The sequence below is a fragment of the Coffea arabica genome, chromosome 5c (assembly GCF_036785885.1).
Source record: "Coffea arabica cultivar ET-39 chromosome 5c, Coffea Arabica ET-39 HiFi, whole genome shotgun sequence".
Lineage (NCBI taxonomy): Eukaryota > Viridiplantae > Streptophyta > Magnoliopsida > Gentianales > Rubiaceae > Coffea > Coffea arabica.
The window spans coordinates 39,157,166-39,176,940 of NC_092319.1; the positions used below are offsets into that span (position 1 = coordinate 39,157,166).

Consider the following 19,775-nt stretch of genomic DNA (forward strand, 5'->3'; position numbering starts at 1 on the left):
TTTCCAAGAAGTTATTTGTCTTTATTGGTTTGAACTTTGAATTACAATAATATCCTATTGGGAGATTTCCGGTAGTCAACGAAATAACTTTTGATACAAGCACGTACCAAGATTGACTGTTGTACAAAATGAAGGAAGAAACCCAAAGTTTTTTTTTTTAAAAAAAAAAAAAAAAAAAACCCCCCATCCTTCCTTACATTCTTTCTGTTCCCAACTAGTAGACTCTAGATTCAAACGTTGAACCTGACATCAAAGAGAAGCATAGTTACGAGAGTTAATTGTGCTAACTTCACTTGAGCATTGTCGTAATCCTAAAAACTTTTTGTAAAGTTATTTATTAAACGTTTTAAATTGTTCTAAAATTGATATCTTAAAAAGTACTTTATAATTTTCAAAATACAAAAGGCCTCCCAAAATAAGTAACATTCAGGAAAAATGTAGAGACAAGGTATAAGTGGAACATTTTTTTTAAAAGAGATTTTAGCATAATTAGCATAATTTTTAGGGCCACCCCCAACTTATATAGTTTCAGGGGAAATGATGGGCACCAAAGATGGACCTGGAAGGGCTCCTCCAAGTCCAGATACTCTTATCCAAAGATTTAGATAATTCTCTTGTTCATTCTTAAAATTCTAAAAATTTTCAAAAAGCCCTTTAAATTTGAATATTTTGGAGCCGCAACTATATATTTTAGTTTGCAAAAAATCTACTCATTATCTCTACCTCACCCCTGTATACTTTTATTGTGGTTCTACAAGTGAAACACATTACATGAGGGAGTAGCTAAAAGTAAATTAATTTAATAATCCATTTAAAGCAATTCTTATTAAAATTTATAATTCTTATTAAAATAAATTAATTTGAAATTTTAGAATTATAAAGTAAATGAAGGGCTTTGGCATATAAAAATTTACATTCATTCAAACTCAGCCCATTTGGGCTCTTAAAAATAGGTTTTAACCTAGTTTTTAAATCTAATTTTGAAATTTAGTTCAATAATGGGCTGAGTTTTGTCTAAATTAGGGTTAAATTGAATAAAGTCCAACCCATTTAAAAGTTTTAAATGAGCCAATCTCAAGCCAATATAAAAGATTTTTCTTTGGGCCAAACTTGAACTTATTGAAGCCCTTATTCGCAAAACCAAATTGATAAGGTTTTGTATTTGTATAGAATTTGGTTGAGAAAATAAGGTTAGTAAGGGCAATTTAGTCCAAGGGTAATTTAGTCCTTTTATTATGATATAAGTAGGGGCAAATTAGTCAAAAACTTTTACTAGAATTAGTAGGGGCAAGTTAGTTCATTTATTATCATATTATTATGTGAGAGTGTGGTTATATAGTGTTCAATACGAATTTGCATCATTCGCAAGGGCAAATTAGTCCAAATATTATTATACTAGTACTAGGTGCAAATTAGTCAAAAAGCTTTAAATTAATTATTAAGGGCAAATTAGTCCATTCATGTTATATTATCCTATGAGGGTAAGGTTATATAATTATGAGAGTACAAATTTATATTATTTGTAAGGATCAATTAATCTAAAATTTCATCAGTCGTCCTGGGATGACTAATACCATCACCACCATGGAATTATTTTATTCCATGAATAGGGGATTAATTCGATTAATCGGGATGTATCATGTCATGTATAAAATACAACCAAACATGAGATGAGATAGAATGACTAATCCAATCCTTGTGTCATCTCATAAACCAAACGAATCCTAAAAAGATTAATTTCATTGTGCACTCCATAACTGATATACGATTCTCACTCTGCGAGCTAAACTTGATTTCGAAAGCATTACACTCTGATGCGTCCCATTTGAATCTAATCCATAACACCACAGTGAGCAAATTACATAGCAGTGTCACGCCAGAAGCTATAAAGGCATTTGAAACAACCCAGGAAATATCATGATCGTAGATTTTCTCTTTTTTTCCTTCTTGGCCTTTTGTTCAGATAAATGTGACAAGGGTCAGATTATATACGATTTCAATTGTGAGTATGTCAAGCTAACGATCACAGTCAAGTACGAAAAGACACAAAATAGTAGTTGTAAAATCAATGCTAAAAAATTTATCTTGTAAAAAGGGGATTTTGCTAATAATGAACTACGTGCCATTTTTTTGGAACAAGGAAAAAGGAAAATAAAACTTGGGTTCCTCTCAAAAATCTTGAATTTTCCTGCTAGATTTTAGTCTGCAAAATTTGTGTGTGTGAATGGGGGAGAAACTTAGTCTACTGCAAGAGTGTTTGTGGGCGTGAGAAAGATAGTCTAACCCGGATCATCAATTTGTCTGTTTCATGTTTGAACAATTTGTGCGCAACGGATCATCAATTTGTGTGATAAATTGTGAAGATGATGACGAGAGGACAGATGTTAAACTGAGTTTTAGGGCTTTTTTCCCTTGATAAATTGTGATTTTGTGAGATTGTTTTTATTTTAATCGGCTTTGGTTATAGAGATTAAATTTCTCTGGCCGGTTATTCGATTAATCAATTTAACATGGTTCGGATTTGGTTGTTTGAGAGTTTGGTTTATCAAGAGACACTTGGCAAGATTAGAAGAAGTGGGATAGGTTGTGAGACAGGATGTGACATAGAAGATCCGTTGCGCAAATAATGCTTACCTGTACAAAACGCAACCTAAGCAACTTATGTTCCACATAATGAAATGAAGATATGGCCTTACCTTATATTTTCTTTCTTCCCCTTGATTTATCAAAATATGAAATAATAATCTCTCTCGTATCGATTTCTCATTTGTGATGTCGCATTGTTTAGCAACATTGTTTTGAAACTGAGAATTGCCAATTTTCCATAGCTATCTTTGGCATTTTCAATTATTTATTTTTAAAAATTTCTCGTGGACTTGAGTTTTCGAAGGTAATGTGGATCCGACTTGTAAAACCACGTTGAATTTTCCCCTCAGATATCTAACCAAAATCCAAGCTGGGGACGAATTGTTACTTGTTGTATATCAGGGGGAAAATGAAAGAAAAAGAAGGAAGAAAAAATCGCATGAAATGCTAGAATATCGTATACATATTTGGGTGGAAAGGGAACAATTTTTTTAGTGTAAACTGTAAAGTTTTATACTTTTATTAGCTAATAGTAATATCTACATTCTTGACGCCATAATTCTCTGAAAGATCATAATTAGCATAAAATTGCATAAGGTACAAATAAAGTGCAAATTTTTGGGAAAATTAATTCCAGAAAATTAACTTTTCTTGACCAATATTAATGAAAATAGCTCTCAGCCACCTTAAAAGTTCAAAGATTTTCAGCCACCTCCTTCTGACTCATTGCAGGTCTTTTGCCAATTGATGAGGACTTTTCAGAGTGTGGAAAAAAGACCAGTATGATGGCTGGAGCAGGAAAAACCAAATAACCAGTTTTCATCATGCAAAATTCAAACTGAATTATTTCCTGGAATTGTCACGTACTTTAATATATTCAATTTGAGAATGTTGATTGGGGAAGGGCTTCTTATAAATTCTTAGTGTCAAATGGTAGAATAATTCATTGTTGAGATGCACAAATTAAAAAGGATGAAATTAAAATTTGAGATAGATTAAAGGAAAAGAATGCATTCAATAAGAGAATGGATACACTAATTTTACTCACAAGGCTCGTTAAATAGGATGCTCCATAGACCAAACTAGTTGTGTTGAACCAAGATTTTGAGGCTGCAAGGTCATGAAGACATGATACAGCAAGAAGGCATTGGAAGACAAGCTCAACCATGCAAGGCCAACAAAGAAATTAGGCCTCTCAGGGACCAAATAGTCATCATTTTTTTTAATAAATAAGAGTTCTTCATGCCAAGAACGAATACAGGAGATTATCTGATATATTATTTTGAATAATTACTATAACATTTTCTATGATGTGATACATGGAGTAAAAGATGAGAATTATGTGAATCTCTAAAGCTCAACAACACACTTAAGACTTTGTCTGCTTCACAAAAGGAATACTAGCAGACGAGGGCATTAAAGTAGCATTCAATGAATAGGTAATTACCTCCATTTCGAATTAGCTTAATTGTTATTAACTTGTTATTTCTTTTCATTAGAAGAAAAAGAGGAGAAAAAGGGTCAAATTTTGCTCGTTATGCTATTTGTTTTCTTTTGAATAGCACTTTACTACCGGAGAATTGATTTGAGGCTGTAAGACCAAAAAGTTATGTTTTAGTAAGAGCACCTAAGAGTCCAAAGACCCTAGCAGTAACAATGAGTAATAATTTCCAATGGGCTAATGCCATGTTGTAACCAAACAGTGGAATAAAAAAAAAACTATCTTTCCTAATGTTATGTTACAATTAGTATTTCCTACACTAACAATATATATACACTGTCAGCTTTAAATGAATGACAATTATGCGAAATTTGAATTTGAATTCAAACTTTTACACATATATCATGAATTCAATGATAAAAGTGTATATAATATTAGTATATAACATTTACTCGTTATTTTAGCCCGAAAAAACAAAAATAAGTCCCTTGAAAATGCAAAGAGTATTTGACATCATATTCATATGGGCAAGGAATCCTGGTCCTCTCATTGTTGAATCATTTTGTATGCTGGTTCAGTTTACTTCAGTTTAGCCTGCAACTGCAATCCATTAGGGTCAGAGATTATTAAAGTCACGACAGTTGGGCCTTAGTGATTATTCAGCATTTTATGAAACTGCTTTCCAGAGCAAAGAAACTTGAATTCAAGAACGTAGTTGCACCTTTACAAGCACAAACCAGTTAAGCAAACATTTCTGAGCAACTTGCTGGGGACCTGCCTTTTCCAATGTTTTTTGCGAAAACCAAAAATTTCAGCTACTTTTTGTGGTGGCTTATCTCAATCTCATCATAGTTTGTGCATAGATTTTGTGAACTGATAGGTGGTACACATGAAAACTTCAAAAATGCATAGAAGTCATCTTATAGGACACGCAAAATTGTGCAGAAAAACAGTTTGCAGCAAACTCTAGACCAAATTGAACAAACCTAGACAACTTCGAACTACAAAGAATTTAAACCCTCTTCTTCCTATTGGTTACAGGTCTTTTGCCCGTTGCAGAAGATTTGCCCGGATGCGACAGCAGACCACGTAAAATGGCTAGAACAGATAGACCCAAAAATGGTGAGTAAATCCTTATCAGTGTATCAGACGCCTTCCCAGATGCTGTTAATTCTGCCAGTATCACAACCTGCATTGCATGAAATTCATCAGAAAATGGAACAGGAAAGATAGGTTGTCTAAATTGTGCTCAATGTCATGGCAAGCAAGTTTTCTCGTCTCCCTCAAAAAATTAGGACAGATAAATAGGAGTAAAGATGTTAAGGAGGTTAGAAGGGTTTAGCCACAGCCTGTGCGCAAAAGATGTATTTGACGGGGAACTTATGGAGACCCTAACTCGAGCTCCTGATCTCTTCAACATATCTTGAAATAAAAAAAAAAAAAAAAAAATCTTTTTCACACAAGGATGCTATAGCATTGCTTATGACATTTGATAGAAATTTATCTCAGAGATGAGACATCACAACCAGAAATCTCCATGACCTCAAGAATGGTCTGTCTACATCTACATCTGTCATAGGTCTGAGTTCAATCCCACCCTTGACTTCCTTAACCTTCCCCTCCCCGCCCCAGTCCTAGCCCCTGCCACACCCATCCGCCTGGAATAAGGAGGAGGAAGAATGGCTTTGGTAGTAAGGCAACAATAAGAAAAGCAACTAGAAAGTTAGCATACATAGAGAGAAGCATACCCATAGCTATAATCTCTTCTCAGTGCTTCAAAAGAGCTTGAGCATATTGCTAAACTATATCCAAAATCAGAAAAACCAAAAAATGCTAAAGAGAGATCATTTATCCAAAAGTAAAAGCTAAAATCATGCTTCAAATGTGGCAAAAGCCCCTAGTTTGGACAAGGGTCAACTGGCCACAACTGCTGGCCCGAACGCACATTAACTATTTCGTTGAATTAAAAAAATAAAAAATAAAAATAAAATTTTGCTTGAGATTGATCCCTATATACATACATGCAGTGAAAGTATTACTTTTGCATATTCACGTGCACATACACACACATACCTAAGTATGTAAATGTACATAATTAAATTGTTTTCTTGCTTCTTGAGGAAGACTTTACTAAAACAGAGAAGCAAGAAAGCTTTGGAGATGAAAATTAGCACTAAATAGCCAGCCCGTGCTTCCAAAGTTTCTCAAGATGCCCACAGGGATGAAACTCAGTGTTCCCTACTCACTCAATAATCTTGCTCAGAATACTTTTGGGCTATCTATTATTAACTACTAGAGTCACTAAGAACATAATGCCTGGTGAACTTCCAAAATTGATTGAATACAAGTCTTGACTTATGTAGCTTAAGATTCCAAGATGATCAAGAATGCAGGACCTCGTCTCAAAATTTCAAGTCACAGAAAGTTTCAAATCAGATTAAAATCTCAAGAACAGATTCACAACACCATCATTTATAGCTTTGCTACTAAATTCATTCACTGCTAATATCACTCTACAATAAGAGTCTAATTTTGGCTACTGAAAGCAAATCAGACTCAAAGTGAACCAAATTGTTCCTTTGTCATTGTTCAAACGTAAAAACTCCATCTTTCTTGAAGATCCAATCAGAACGTGAAATCATCAGCCAGTCAAGATATCCTCTGCAATGAGTTTGTTCCTTGAACTATGGCATCTCTCAAGATTATCTAAGCATTTCCTGATCCCATAACACATTGGCATTCAATTTAACAACCCTTCTGAAGTGATATAACAGATCCCATTCAGATCAATTCATTTTTTTATGATTAAAAAGCTTAGCAAAATAGAGCAAATTATCCGGCTGGCCATTAAACTTTTGCGATCGTTGAGTTTTGGTCACTCAACTATTAAAAGTCTGGTTTTGGCCACTAAAATGCATAAAATTAAAATTCGTGGCCATTCTGTTAGATTTGGCCGTTAAATTCACCGATCTGTCTGTCTGCACGATTTTCAAAACAAAATGCAGGGTTAATTTAGGAAGTTAAAAATAGCATCTTCTTCTTTAGGCCAAGTTCCTCAAGTTCCTTCCTCAAGCCCAGAAGCATTGGTGATTGAAGTGGGAAAGATTCCAGAGAAATTGTTTTCCGTAACAGCTATTAGTTTCAGATTTGGTAGGGTGAGACCCACATCAATTGGGAGATTGCCATGGAAGTCATGGTATGGAACTCCAAGTAGTCCTTCCTGCAACAAAGTCAAAGCTGCCGGAATGCTGACTCTCCTAGTCAATAGGGCTATTGAAACCAATCCACCCTAAGCAGCAGCCACCCAAGAGATCCACAAAGGACCGCCATACCAAAGTTGACGACCGAGGCAGGCGTATCCGAATGCCGGCTGCCTGTGCAGCTAGGGTTTTCCAGTTGACTCGAGAGCTAGGTCACAAGTCCGACGGCGAGACAATCAAGTGGCTTCTACAGCAAGCCGAGCCAGCCATAATCGCCGCCACCGGCACGGGAACCATCCCGGCTAACATTTCAACCCTCAACATATCCGTCAGGAGCAGCGGCTCCACTCTCTCTGCTCCTCCTTCAAATTAAGGAAAAAAATATAGGGAAGATTTGTTTAAAGAGGAAGGATCAAGCGGCCGCCAAGGAGACGGCGCAGATGAAACTTCCCCTTCTCCTTCAAATAAGCAATTCAAAGTAGGAGGTGGTGGTGGTGGCATGCAGATACTGGTGGCGTTGCAGATACGCTCCGAAATCTACTGGTGGCGTTGCAGGAGTGATGCCTGCGGTGGATGAAAAGGGTCTGACGAAGATTTGAAGAGGGGCAGGAAGAAGAACAACAATTTTTTAGAGAAGCATTGAATGCTATATTGAATTCCTAAATTAACCCTATCTTTTGTCTTGGAAATCGCGCGAACGGACGTATTGACGAACTTAACGGTTAAACCTAACAGAATGGCCTTATATCTTAACTTTATATATTTGAGTGGCCAAAACCAGACTTTTAATAGTTGAGTGACCAAAACTCGACGATGGCAAAAGTTTAATGGCCAACCAGATAATTTGCTCTTTATAGTATCCAAAACATAAAAAACAATTTACTTCACCCTTGTACATTCTCTCATGCTATATGCTTGAGTTCAAAAATTTGATGAATGATTTGAAATTCTCTTAAATCCCTGTATTTGTTTAGATTATTTAAAAAATATTTAAATTTATAAATCACCAATTATTCTAATATTTAATAAATACTTTAATAATTGGTGAATTACAAAGTCAAATGCTTCTTAATCAATCCAAATAACTAAAATGATTTGGGTGAATTTCAAATCCTTCATTAAATTCGTCAATCCATATGAAACCATAAAGTTTTTTCACGACCGTATTGCATTGAAAACAGCTTTGCAAGTGATCTACCAAACAATAAACAAAAATTGTGCAAATAATAAATTTATTCTAGTAGTTTCAAAGAAATTGGATGGCAAAGAACTACTTCAATATTTGTAAAATGATTCGAACTCGACAGAATTCAAAAATCCAATTCAAAATGCCTTTGTGCTATCAATGCTGAGTATGTTAGAGGCAAACTACCAATTTCTAATTTAAAAATATACATAAATACCTAGGTTGAAGATTCAAAACATTTTCATCTTAATTTAACATAATAAACAGTGATGCATTTCCTCCTAATTGTGGTATGCTGATGACAAAATTAAAGTAACCAAACTTGGAAAACTTACATAAGCAAAGTTTAGCTATGTCACAGGTTCATAATCTATGCTATCCCTGTCCAGCTTGTAATCAATCTAAGACTAGAAATTCAGCCACCAAAACATGGTACAATGTAATTACAAATGGGACTAGTAAATTGAAGGAAAGAAGGAAATCATCTAGCAAACGCACTAAATATGCAATGAAATCATTTGATGCTAATATCACTTAATCCACCAAACCATCCAGGCTCCACATCTGCTCGAAAGTTGACGCTAGATGGTGGTTGTGGAGCAAGTAGAACCTCCTTAATGTTGTTTAGGATTCCTTTGTCATAGGGGTTTCCAGAGTTCACATACTTTTGATGAAAATGCTCATAAGATGTCTGCACGAGGCATAATATAGAAACTGCATCATAATTTGTTTAAGCAGCTATTTAGACTGGCCTTCTATGTTTATGTGCCAAAGCAGAAATTTCCTCAAAGCTGTGCACTTTAAATAATTGTTGTACCAAAAATTCAGTACTGTTCTCAAAAGGATTGCCCGTTAATTAATATATTTGACATACATGAACTACAATCATGCAAGAAAAAAATGCATTAATTCAACTTTGAGATAAACCGTGATGATATAAGTACTGTTGGCATAAATGAAAGTATAAAGGGCAAACCTGGTTTATAGCAATTAGATAAACATGGTAACAAGAAAAGCCAGCAAGAAAACACATGGCTACAAAACTGAATAATGTCAATGCCACAGTCTCCGGGTCATTTCTTAGAAATCCAATCACCCCATTTCCATCTCCGGGCAATTTGTGATGTACTGATTTGCACGAGGAGATAAATATGAAGGCAAATAAGAGCAATCCTGTCAATAGAAATGTAACATGAAGCCGATAATTCCTCTGCATTTTGAAAGAAAAAAGTTAGAAAGTTATAGTTAGTAAACTAATTTTAATGCCAGAAGGACTTGCAGGGTTGTGATCATACATACCAATCCCACACAATGCCCGATCCAGGTGCAATGGTGATCGAATTGTTGGATGCAATTGTTACAAGTTGCACAATGACAAGTTCTTGGCGGACGATAAATGTTACAAATGTTACAAAACTTCACCTCTATCCCATTTATGACAACTACCCTTGATCTCCTTCTGCGTTTACCAGCATCAATTGTTCCTAGATCATTTCTAGGAATTATACCAGGATCAATGGTACTGACATATACCAAGTTCACAAGAACCTGCATTGCGGGCAATATATAGTTACATCAGCAGAAGGGCATTCGGTTACGTTCACAACTTTCTCATACAAGAGTGTGTGTGTGTGTGAAATTTAGTTTAGGACTAACAATTGTTGTCAGAATTGAAGATGTTACGATGATGGCCGGATTCATTATGCCACTTGCAACATGAACCGCAAATGTCCAACTTGATAGACTAATAGCAATGGCAGTTAAAATCAGCCCTTTTGGATCCGGACCACAAATCAGTCTCCCCTTGCAAAAGAATACCTGCATTCAGAATACGACGTCCAACATCAAATCCTCCATTTTTTTGTTTCGCGTAAGCATCAATTCCTCCATTTCTTCTTTGATTTAAACCAATAAACTAGAAGCTTTATCAAGATTCAGCAAAGTACAATGATAAGAAATAGCTTTGGAATGTAAAGCAAGAGCAAATGGAGGATTACATTGTTTCCAGGCCAAAAATGGTAAACTCTTGCTTGTTCAAGTTCGTCGCCGCCTCGACAAAATCGAAAAGATTTTTCTTGAACCACCCTTTTGAATCCAATTATTTTCTCCCAAAGAGAAGAAAACAGTTTCTTGCTTTTTGCTTGAAAACTAACTTCAGAATTCTTATCTACTTTCTTTCCTGATGACATAGTACTTTCTGAGTTCCTGTAGGTTGATCAATTTCTAATGATGCAGAATTATCGATAGCTTGAGCGACTGAAGAATTTACGCTGCCGTCTTTCTCTTCACTCGCCATCCACTCCATTCTCTCTGATTTCTACCATCTGGACTCAAATTAAGAACTTCAATTTGTAGATGATAACCACCCCGGGTGAAACTTGTCACTTGTGACTGGAAAAGATATTTCAGAAAACTAGAAGCGGTAATTATTTTTGTGTTCATTAGGGCCAAGCCATCGGGTTAAAGTGTGCACGGACCACCCGTATGCAATATAAACCAAAATAAGCCAGTCAACTCACTGATCCATTTTGCACACATCTGTCAAATTGGGCTCGGGGAGGAATCCACAGAAATGGATGGGTCAGCGGAATCCCAGTGGATGCTGGACTGAACCAGTGGATCACTATAATAAAGGCGTGTTTGGACAGGAGATCATTTGAAATATTATTTTGATTTGCATCATAGCTGCAATCGAAACACAGTCGTAACTTTTTAATATGAGATATGTCGGATGACATCACTAAAATTTTTATAAGTAATTTTTACTTAATTTAATGAGTTATAGAATGCTAATAATTGGGAGAGTTATGACAAATAAATATGTACTTAGTAATCTACCCATCCTTTTTTTATGAGTAAATCTTTCCTACACTGACGGTGTATACACTATTATCGTTGGATTCATAACATGTATGCAACAGTTGAATTTTAAATTCAAATTTTGCATAGTTGTCAATCATCCAACGCTGATAGTATATACACTGTCAGTGTAAGAAAGATTAATCCTTTTTTTATTATGAATATTGTTAAGAAGTTGTGAGTATACAATGTCATTAGAGTGATCTTTGTTTTGAGAATTAATTGTTGTAATATATCATTTTGTTAATCTATTTCTAATTTGTAAAATAGATTTTGAGGAGCAACAAGTTTTAGTAAAAAGTTCCAAATGAATATTTGTAAAGTGTGTTCTAGGAAACATAAACAATAAATTTAATTTGTAAATTTAAGTAAGGATTCATAATTAATATTTGAAAATTAATATATTTAATATAAAGCTTTACTCAATAAGAATAAACGCGAAATGCCCCAACATTAAATTCTATAAAAATAATGACTTTGCAAATATACTGTTGGGATCCAAGAGCAGAACAAACGACTATTGAAAAATCAATAATACAATAATTTAATGATAAACAACTCACAAGTATAAAAAATAAATAACACATAGAATTTAGCGTGGTTCAACTCTATCATTGAACCTATATTCACAGAGAAAAACTCATTTTTTTATAAGAGTAAAATTTTATATAAGAATACAACTTGAATCCATACTCAACTTTTATATATCATCTCTCATCTCCCAAAAACTCTCTCTCTCCCCCATATATAAGGGGCATGTCGTCCTTATGCGCTATTTTGTAGTATGCCAACCTCCATCTATTAATAAGATACATTATTTGACCAACACCCAAGTAATAACAAGAAATAATTGCTTATTCCTAATATCAAATATGGATATGGAGGAGCTGGTTCATGAGGTCAGTACTGAAAACCCTAGCCCACCTAGCCAAAGGAACAATAAGAAGGAGAACAAGGAGGGAAAGGATCAAGGAAAGTTGACTCTAAGATCTGGTCCAGGGAGGGAGGAAAAAAGAAAACAACAAAGGGCTTTCCACAGAATAAAAAGAACGCCATTAGGAGAATTGAAGACAAACATACAGGAAGTGGTATAAGGAGGAAAAAGAAAGAAGAGGGAGGAAAAAGATGATGGGGAACCAATGGAAGAGGATGATTGGGAGGAACCTTTACAGAAATTAATCAAGAAGGAGGTTCAACTAAGCAAAAAAGAAGGGGAATGGGAGGCTATCCCCATAAGGCCTCCTCAATGGAAATGAAGGTGCTGTTGTGGAATTGTCGAGGTGTGGGAGGACCCTTGACAATTCCCCAGTTGAAGGAGATGATAAATCTCCACTTTCCAAGTATTGTTTTCTTATGTGAGACAAAAACCCAAAAAATAGTTATGGAAAAAGTAAAGAGACAGATAAAATTTGATCATTGCTATGCTGTAGACTCGGTTGGAAGGGCAGGTGGCTTGGCTTTTTTCTGGAAAGAAGAGGTGCAGGTGGATATTATCAGACATGGAAATTTCTTCATAGAGACAAAAATAAAGGATCTTGAGGCGAAGAGCGAATGATGGTTGGTAGGGGTGTATGCTAGTACTGAGGAGAACACCAGAAAAGAGCAATGGAAGAAAATAGAACAAAAAAAAAACAGGAATGGGGGGATCACTGGATTTTAGTGGGTGACTTTAATGACATCAAATCAGGAAAAGAAAAATGGGGGGAGGGTAAGACCAGAGGGGAGTTTCAGAGAGTTTAACAGGTTTATCAAAGAAAATGAGTTAGTCGACATAGATTTTGAAGGGAAACCATGGACGTGGTGTAATCAATGGGAAAGAGATGGTGAGGTGAAAGAGAAGCTTGATAGATGTTTAGGATCAGTGGGCTGGTACCAACTTTTTGCTAAAGCAATCTGTCATCATCAAGAAACTGAAGCCTCAGACCATAACATTCTTATTCTGGATAATAACCCCAATCAAAGGAAACCAAAAAAGAGATTCTATTTTGATCAAAGGTGGGCAAGAAATGAGGACAGTAAAGGAATTATAGAGACAACATGGGGAATAGAACAGAAAGGATCAAGGATGTTCATAGTGATGAGAAAGATAAAGGAATGTAGAATGGCTCTGCTGGCATGGAACAGAAAGTTGAGGATGAACTCTGGGAAGAAAATTACACAGATTAAGGAGAAGCTGCTGGAAATAAAAGAGTCAAGTGGAGAAGGAATACGAGGCCAGATAGCAGAATTAAAGCTGAAGCTTAGCAAGGCATATAAGGAGGAGGAACTCTACTGGAGTCAGAAAGCTAGATGCAGGTGGCTGAAGGAGGGGGATAAGAACACAGCTTACTTCCATGCAAGTGTGATGGCTACGAGGAAGAGGAACAAAATCACAATATTGCAGCGAGATAATGGGAACTGGTGTAGTATAGATCAAGAAGTGAAGGAGGAGATATGCAGCTATTACCAACAGATGCTCACAACCAAAAACACTGAGGAGGTGGAAGTACCACAAGATGTTCCTAATACTATCTCAAGACAGATGAATGAGCGACTGATACAACCAGTGGAGGAAGCTGAGATAAAAAAAAGCTCTCTTTTCTATGCATCCAAATAAATCTCCGGACACAGATGGTATGTCTCCTTTGTTTTTCCAAAAGTATTGGAATATAATCAGGCTTGATGTGGTGAATGCTATTACCAGTTTCTTCCATACTGGAAATATGCTGAGAGTTTTTAATGATACTCTTATAACCTTGATCCCTAAGATAGATAACCCTCTAAACTTGACTCAGTATAGGCCTATCAGTCTGTGCAACACTATGTATAAAATTATCTCTAAGGTTCTGGCTAACAGACTGGAAATGGTTCTTAATAGGTGCATCAGTGAATCTCAATCTGCCTTTGTCCCTGGCAGGTAGATAATGGATAATGTGCTTATTGCTCATGAAGTCATGCATTACCTTAAAAATAAGAGGAAAGGAAAAGTAGGTTTTATAGCCCTGTAGTTAGATATGTCTAAAACTTATGATAGGGTTGAATGGCAGTTTGTATGGATGATGATGATGCGCATGGGATTCTGTCCTATTTTTGTTCGTTGGATCATATCCTCTGTTTCATCTGTATCTTATTCTTTTAACCTGAATGGAGAAAGGGTGGGATACATCAAAGCCAGTAGAGGGCTAAGACAAGGAGACCTCCTTTCTCCTTACCTTTTTTTTATTTGTGCAGAGGGATTATCTCATATGATCAACAGGGAGATTAGCCAGGGGAATGTCACAAGAATCAAAACCAGCAAAAGCAACCCCCAAATCTCGCATTTATTCTTTGCAGATGATTCGTTAATATGCAACAAAGCAACTGTCCAGGAGGCCAAGCAGGTGAAGATATTTTACTGGAGTACACCAAAATGTCTGGTCAAATGGTAAATTTTGAAAAATTAGCCGTGTATTTTAGTAGGAATACTCCCTCAAATGTCAGAGAAAAAGTGTGTCAAGAGCTAGGCAGCATGAGGGAAGCAGGGAGTGGCAGATACTTGGGTCTACCAATGGCTATAGGAAGATCAAAAAATCAAGTGTTTGGGTATATCAAGAGCTCAGTCATGAATAAAATGAAAGGCTGGAAAAACAAAATGTTGAGCTCAGCTGGAAAGGAAGTGTTAATTAAGTCAGTGATCCAAGCGATGCCCAATTATGCTATGGCTTGCTTCAAATTGCCTAAGGGACTATGTAGGGATATATGCAGGGGTATTGCGAACTTCTGGTGGGGAGGCTCACAACAAGATAGGAATATGCATTGGATAAGCTGGAAGAAATTATCAGAAGTAAAAGGAAAGGGGGGACTGGGGTTTAGAGATTTGGAAGCATTTAATGAAGCCTTACTTGCCAAGCAGCTTTGGAGAATTATTACCTCTCCAAATCTACTGATGAGTAAGGTGCTCAGAGCTAAGTATTTACAGGCCCCAAATGCTCTAGATAGTAATCCCCCCCCCCAATCAGCATCATGGACGTGGAAAAGCATTCACAGTGCACGGAGACTGGTACAAAGAGGTCTGTGGAAAAGAGTAGGAGATGGTTGTCAGATAAACATATGGAAGGATAGGTGGATTATGGGTTCAAGTACAGGCAAGGTATCCACAAGCTGTCCTCTAAATTGCCAGATTCAAACTGTAAATCAGTTAATTAAAGATGGAAGATGGAATGCAGAAATTCTACAACAAATATTCAATCCAGAGGATATAGTTCAGATACTCAGCATGCAACTTAGTTGTTTCAAAAGAAAGGATAGGCTATTCTGGAGCTTCTCAAAATCCGGTGTGTACACGGTGAAGACAGCCTATGCAAATGTACTGAAAGATAAGAAAGGAGATAAGAGGAGAAAAAGTGCAGGAGAGGAAACAAATTGGGAAATCAGGAAGCATAGCATATGGAAGCATCTCTGGAAGCTGAACTTAAAGCACAAGCTGAAACTTTTCATTTGGAGGAGTCTACAGAATAGTTTAGCTACCAAAGAGACTGTCTTTAATAGAACAGGGAAGGGGGACAGAATTTGCAGTGTCTGTGGGGAGGGAGTTGAAACAATGGAGCACATGTTTTTCCACTACCCGATAGCCCAAACTGTATGGAAAATAGCACCAGTGAGATGGGAAGGACTGCATGATCTTTAAAATAATATGTGGAGATGGTGGGAAGCAGTGAATCAGGCAGAGGCAGTGGCAAATGGAAAAGAAAGAATCAACCTAACTGCCAACATACTTTGGCAAATATGGAAAACAAGGAATAGGACCCATTTTGAACAAAAAAAATGAGAGGCAAGAGAGATTATTGGGAAGGCACAACAAGAATGGGCTGAATATGAAGAGGCTACAGGACAACAAAGCAAGGAACATGTGGGAGAAGAACGGGTTGTCCAGCAAGGAAGAATGAGAGATCCACCATAGGAAGGTGTCATCAGAATCAATACAGATGCGGCAATAAATTCAAATTTGATCAGAACGGGAAAGGGGATAATAGCAAGGAAATTGACAGGGGAGATTTTGAGAGCTAGAGGAGTAAGGGAGTTAAAGCAGGGACAGGCACTAATGGAAGAAACACTAGCTATTAGAATGGCTCTTCAAATGGCAAGACAAGCGAAATGGGAAAAGATAGAAGTGCTGTCAAATTGTAAAGCAGTAGTTGACATGATCTTCAGCAACAATGTCCAGGACGATCACTTAGCAACCGTTCGAGAAGATATTGAGGACCTAATGAAAGGTTTTGAACAGTGCACAGTTTCATTTGTGTCTAGATCAGCTAATGTAGGAAGTCATAGGCTAGCAAAATTTGCAACACAGCTAGTTAATGACATTGATTGGGAAAACAACTACCCAACTTGGTTAGTAGAAGCAGCCAACAATGACTGGAAGGCTGAGACTTTTTTTTGTAATTAAGCCCTTGTATTATCAAGTGAGTATATATAATATGACATCTAACGTTTGAGAAAAAAATATCAAATATGGAATAAGAAATAATTTCTAATTTTTAAACTCATACAAATAGGAATAACTGGACAACTAATCCAAGTAACTAAACCATTAGAAAACTAGTTACTTATACACAAAATGAGAAACCTACCTAAAATAAATTAAATCAATTTCCTAACATATACCTTTAAGGAAATGTCTTTAATTACATTTCTAATTGATAAACATGATGTTTTATTACACTTCAGAAAGAGCTTCATTGGGGAAACATCTAGTTTTCTTTTTCATGTCTTCATTTTGCATGGGAAACAAGAGGAGGAATGCTTTGCTCATGGTAGAAAAAATTGTCTGGATAAACTGCACCTTTAATAAGTGTCAGCCTCTCAAAGTTATTCTTGAAGTACATTGATCCCAATACCTTAGCTTCAAAGTAAGCAATCCCATAAACATCATTTGAACCTATATCAAGATCTTTGATATTCACAATAGCACCTCTTGGTTCTTTTAAAACGTGAGAAGTCATGGACTCGAATAGCCCTTCTATCCATTTCATGTACTTTTGTGAAGATCCACTAGAATTATCGTCCTTCTAGGTCACTACATATAGGAGTTCATAAATCACACCTTTCCTGTATGGAAATGGAGTTTCTGAGTCTGATATTTTGTTCATAATCCCACCATAAGGATGAAAGATTATAATTGTAGAAAAGTCTACTTCTGAACACCATTTCCACATCTCGTCTATTGCTTTATAAGGTAGAGGTTTATGAATTAAGTCTGACTTGCTTTTGAAGGGATAATTAGGTACTGGCTGTATCCTATTCTTAAGGGCTTCTATAGTTTCCCCTCTTTGATACTTAGGAAAATGGGATACGGATTCAATCCAACTCATCTCAAAGCAATCTTCTTTTCTTAATCGCATTTCAGGGAAGCTTTTCTCCATCACTTTAAGAAGCTGATCGACTTTGCCAAGGAATAATGACTGAAACATTGCTTTTGTTGGAGTTCCATTTCCAGATGATACGGTTATGAAAATCAGCAGATCTTCACTTAGCTTGTGTGCTATGCCCTGCCATTTGTCGATAAGATCTACGGCGCCTTGCTCATAAGTCTTGGATATTTGGAAAATAGTGACTACAGGTGGAACATGCACGAGCTTGATATTCCACGCAAGGATAACCCCAAAACTTGCTCCTTCACCTCCTCTAATGGCCCAAAAAAGATTAATTCTTATCGATTCCCAGTCAAGAATTCGACCATTTACATTAACCATGATTGCATCAATGACATTATCAGCAGCTAGTCCATACTTTCTAATCAGGTTACCTACACCACCACCACTGAAATGTCCACCAGCACCAACGCCTGGGTAGTTCCCAGTAGGAAAGGCATGGGCACAACTTTTCTCAGCAATGGAATACTGCAATTCGCCGATTGTTACACCAGACTCAACCCAAGCACTATTTCCTTCAATATCAATGCTAATTGACCTAAGATTTCGATCAAGTATGATGAATGGAAATTCAGACTTATAGGATGTGCCCTCGAAATCATGGCCGCCACTTCGAATCCTCATTTGTACTCCATCTCGTTTGCAACATATGACTGTTGCTTGAATGTGAGAGTATTCTAGAGGAATGATTATTGTCAAAGGTTTTGCTTTTGTGCTTGATACAGAGAACCTAGGATTTTGGATTGAAGATTTCACGATGGGTAAATAAGAACAGTTGTTGGGGAGATAAAGAACATTCAGCACTGAGATATTTGATGAGAAGTTATTGACAGAAAGGCAATGCATGAAGCTATCAGGAAACGAACTTGAGTATGATGATGGAATTATTAAGGAAAACAAGGCAGTGAATGACAAAACTTTTAGACATTTCTGTCACCATTTCTATGATATTCTGAATTATGACTTAAAAAAGCTATGAATTGCTCGTCTTATTTTTATCCATTACAATTGACCGGGACTGATTGTCATATAAATTAAGAAATACATGTAAAGTTGGCCTGCAGGCCCGCTTTAAAAAAAAAAAGAAGTTGTACTCTCTCTATTGCATTGTAAGAAATCGTTAGTGAAGACACTAGCTAGCTCCAAATACGCAGTTCTGGTCATCTAAGATTTTTTGCATTCCCAATCTTGTATCAATTAAATATACAAGTCTGCCTATTTAATATAATTTTGTAAATTTGGGGCTCTCTTATGTAGTCAACTTGGGACAAAAATTTTGGTAGTTTTAAACTTAATAACTAGGCAGACTTATTCTTTGCTCAAGACATATATGCAGTCAATGTTTTTTTTTTTTGGAATGTCTTTTACAAAAGAGCCATTTATTTTGTCCTTCTTTCAGGGTTGCCTCCGGCAATAAAGAGCCAAACGTCGAACTTGTAGAACCTTCGATGTAGTCTCACCAAGGAACCATGCATATTAAGGTTAATATCTATTATTGTCTCATTTAATTTAGCTTAATAGCTTTTATGTGATCTCGTCAACTCATATTATGTTGCTTGATTTTTTTGCCTTCCAAATTCCATGACCAATCTGTCATTAAATACGTACATTACTAGTTACCAACTCATTTCACCTTTAGAATCAGTGTCTTTCATGTGGGCTTATGTTAAATAAGCCTTAAAAATATACAAAACCTGAATTAGAATGTGTTTGAAAGCATGATGATTAAGTGGTTTCAATATGACATCTATCCCTCATTCTTTGTTTTGGCTCTTCGGTTACATGCACTTAGGACACAACACAAAGAATGTAAGCTAATTTTATTTTGTCCCACAAAAGTTGTAAATTCTCTATGCTAAAGTATCAGTAACTTAAAAGATTAAATTTAAGTGTTGAATTGAATTATCAAATAAACCCTAAATAGTTTCAATATGACATCAATCCCTCATTCTTTGTAAATTCTCTATGCCACAATTTAGAAGATAAAAAGAATGCTAGAACTTTATACTAATCCCTAATTTTTGTATCTTTATTGTGTACCTTTGGCGTATAGACTAGCAAATTTTGGTCTCTTCCTTACAAAAGATCGGATGTTCAAATCTAATTGCTAA

At 36.1% G+C, this 19,775-nt stretch overlaps 3 protein-coding genes across 3 annotated transcripts; 1 reads left to right on the plus strand and 2 right to left on the minus strand.

The window, feature by feature from the left end:
- Positions 1–8,663: 8,663 nt before the first annotated feature.
- Positions 8,664–10,859, minus strand: LOC140007529 (probable protein S-acyltransferase 6). Its single transcript, XM_072050193.1, has 5 exons — positions 10,411–10,859; positions 10,070–10,231; positions 9,713–9,961; positions 9,390–9,623; positions 8,664–9,104 (listed from the first exon to the last, which is right to left on the minus strand). Exons 1-5 carry the CDS (start codon positions 10,600–10,602, stop codon positions 8,928–8,930), a joined length of 1,014 nt encoding a protein of 337 aa, XP_071906294.1. The 5' UTR covers positions 10,603–10,859; the 3' UTR covers positions 8,664–8,927.
- Positions 10,860–12,944: 2,085 nt separating this feature from the next.
- LOC140007332 (uncharacterized) lies at positions 12,945–13,868 on the plus strand. The gene has a single exon (XM_072050063.1). The coding sequence runs from the start codon at positions 12,945–12,947 to the stop codon at positions 13,866–13,868; it is 924 nt and encodes a 307-aa protein (XP_071906164.1).
- A 3,136-nt stretch (positions 13,869–17,004) lies between these two features.
- Positions 17,005–18,288, minus strand: LOC113687427 (O-acetylstemmadenine oxidase-like). Its single transcript, XM_027205038.1, has 2 exons — positions 17,337–18,288; positions 17,005–17,171 (listed from the first exon to the last, which is right to left on the minus strand). The coding sequence occupies exons 1-2, from the start codon at positions 18,286–18,288 to the stop codon at positions 17,005–17,007; spliced, it is 1,119 nt and encodes a 372-aa protein (XP_027060839.1).
- Between the last annotated feature and the right edge of the window lie 1,487 nt (positions 18,289–19,775).

Bases quoted from the DNA above. Each gene is read 5' to 3' on its own strand.
- LOC140007529 (XM_072050193.1), bottom strand. From the start codon at position 10,602: ATGTCATCAGGAAAGAAAGTAGATAAGAATTCTGAAGTTAGTTTTCAA. The intron at 10,232-10,410 runs GTAATCCTCCAT...TTCTGAATGCAG, and splicing joins ATTTTTGGCCTGGAAACAAT to GTATTCTTTTGCAAGGGGAG. The intron at 9,962-10,069 runs GTTAGTCCTAAA...CCCGCAATGCAG, and splicing joins CTTCAATTCTGACAACAATT to GTTCTTGTGAACTTGGTATA.
- LOC140007332 (XM_072050063.1), top strand. From the start codon at position 12,945: ATGACATCAAATCAGGAAAAGAAAAATGGGGGGAGGGTAAGACCAGAG.
- LOC113687427 (XM_027205038.1), bottom strand. From the start codon at position 18,288: ATGAGGATTCGAAGTGGCGGCCATGATTTCGAGGGCACATCCTATAAG. The intron at 17,172-17,336 runs GTGTGATTTATG...ATCTTGATATAG, and splicing joins TCCATTTCCATACAGGAAAG to GTTCAAATGATGTTTATGGG.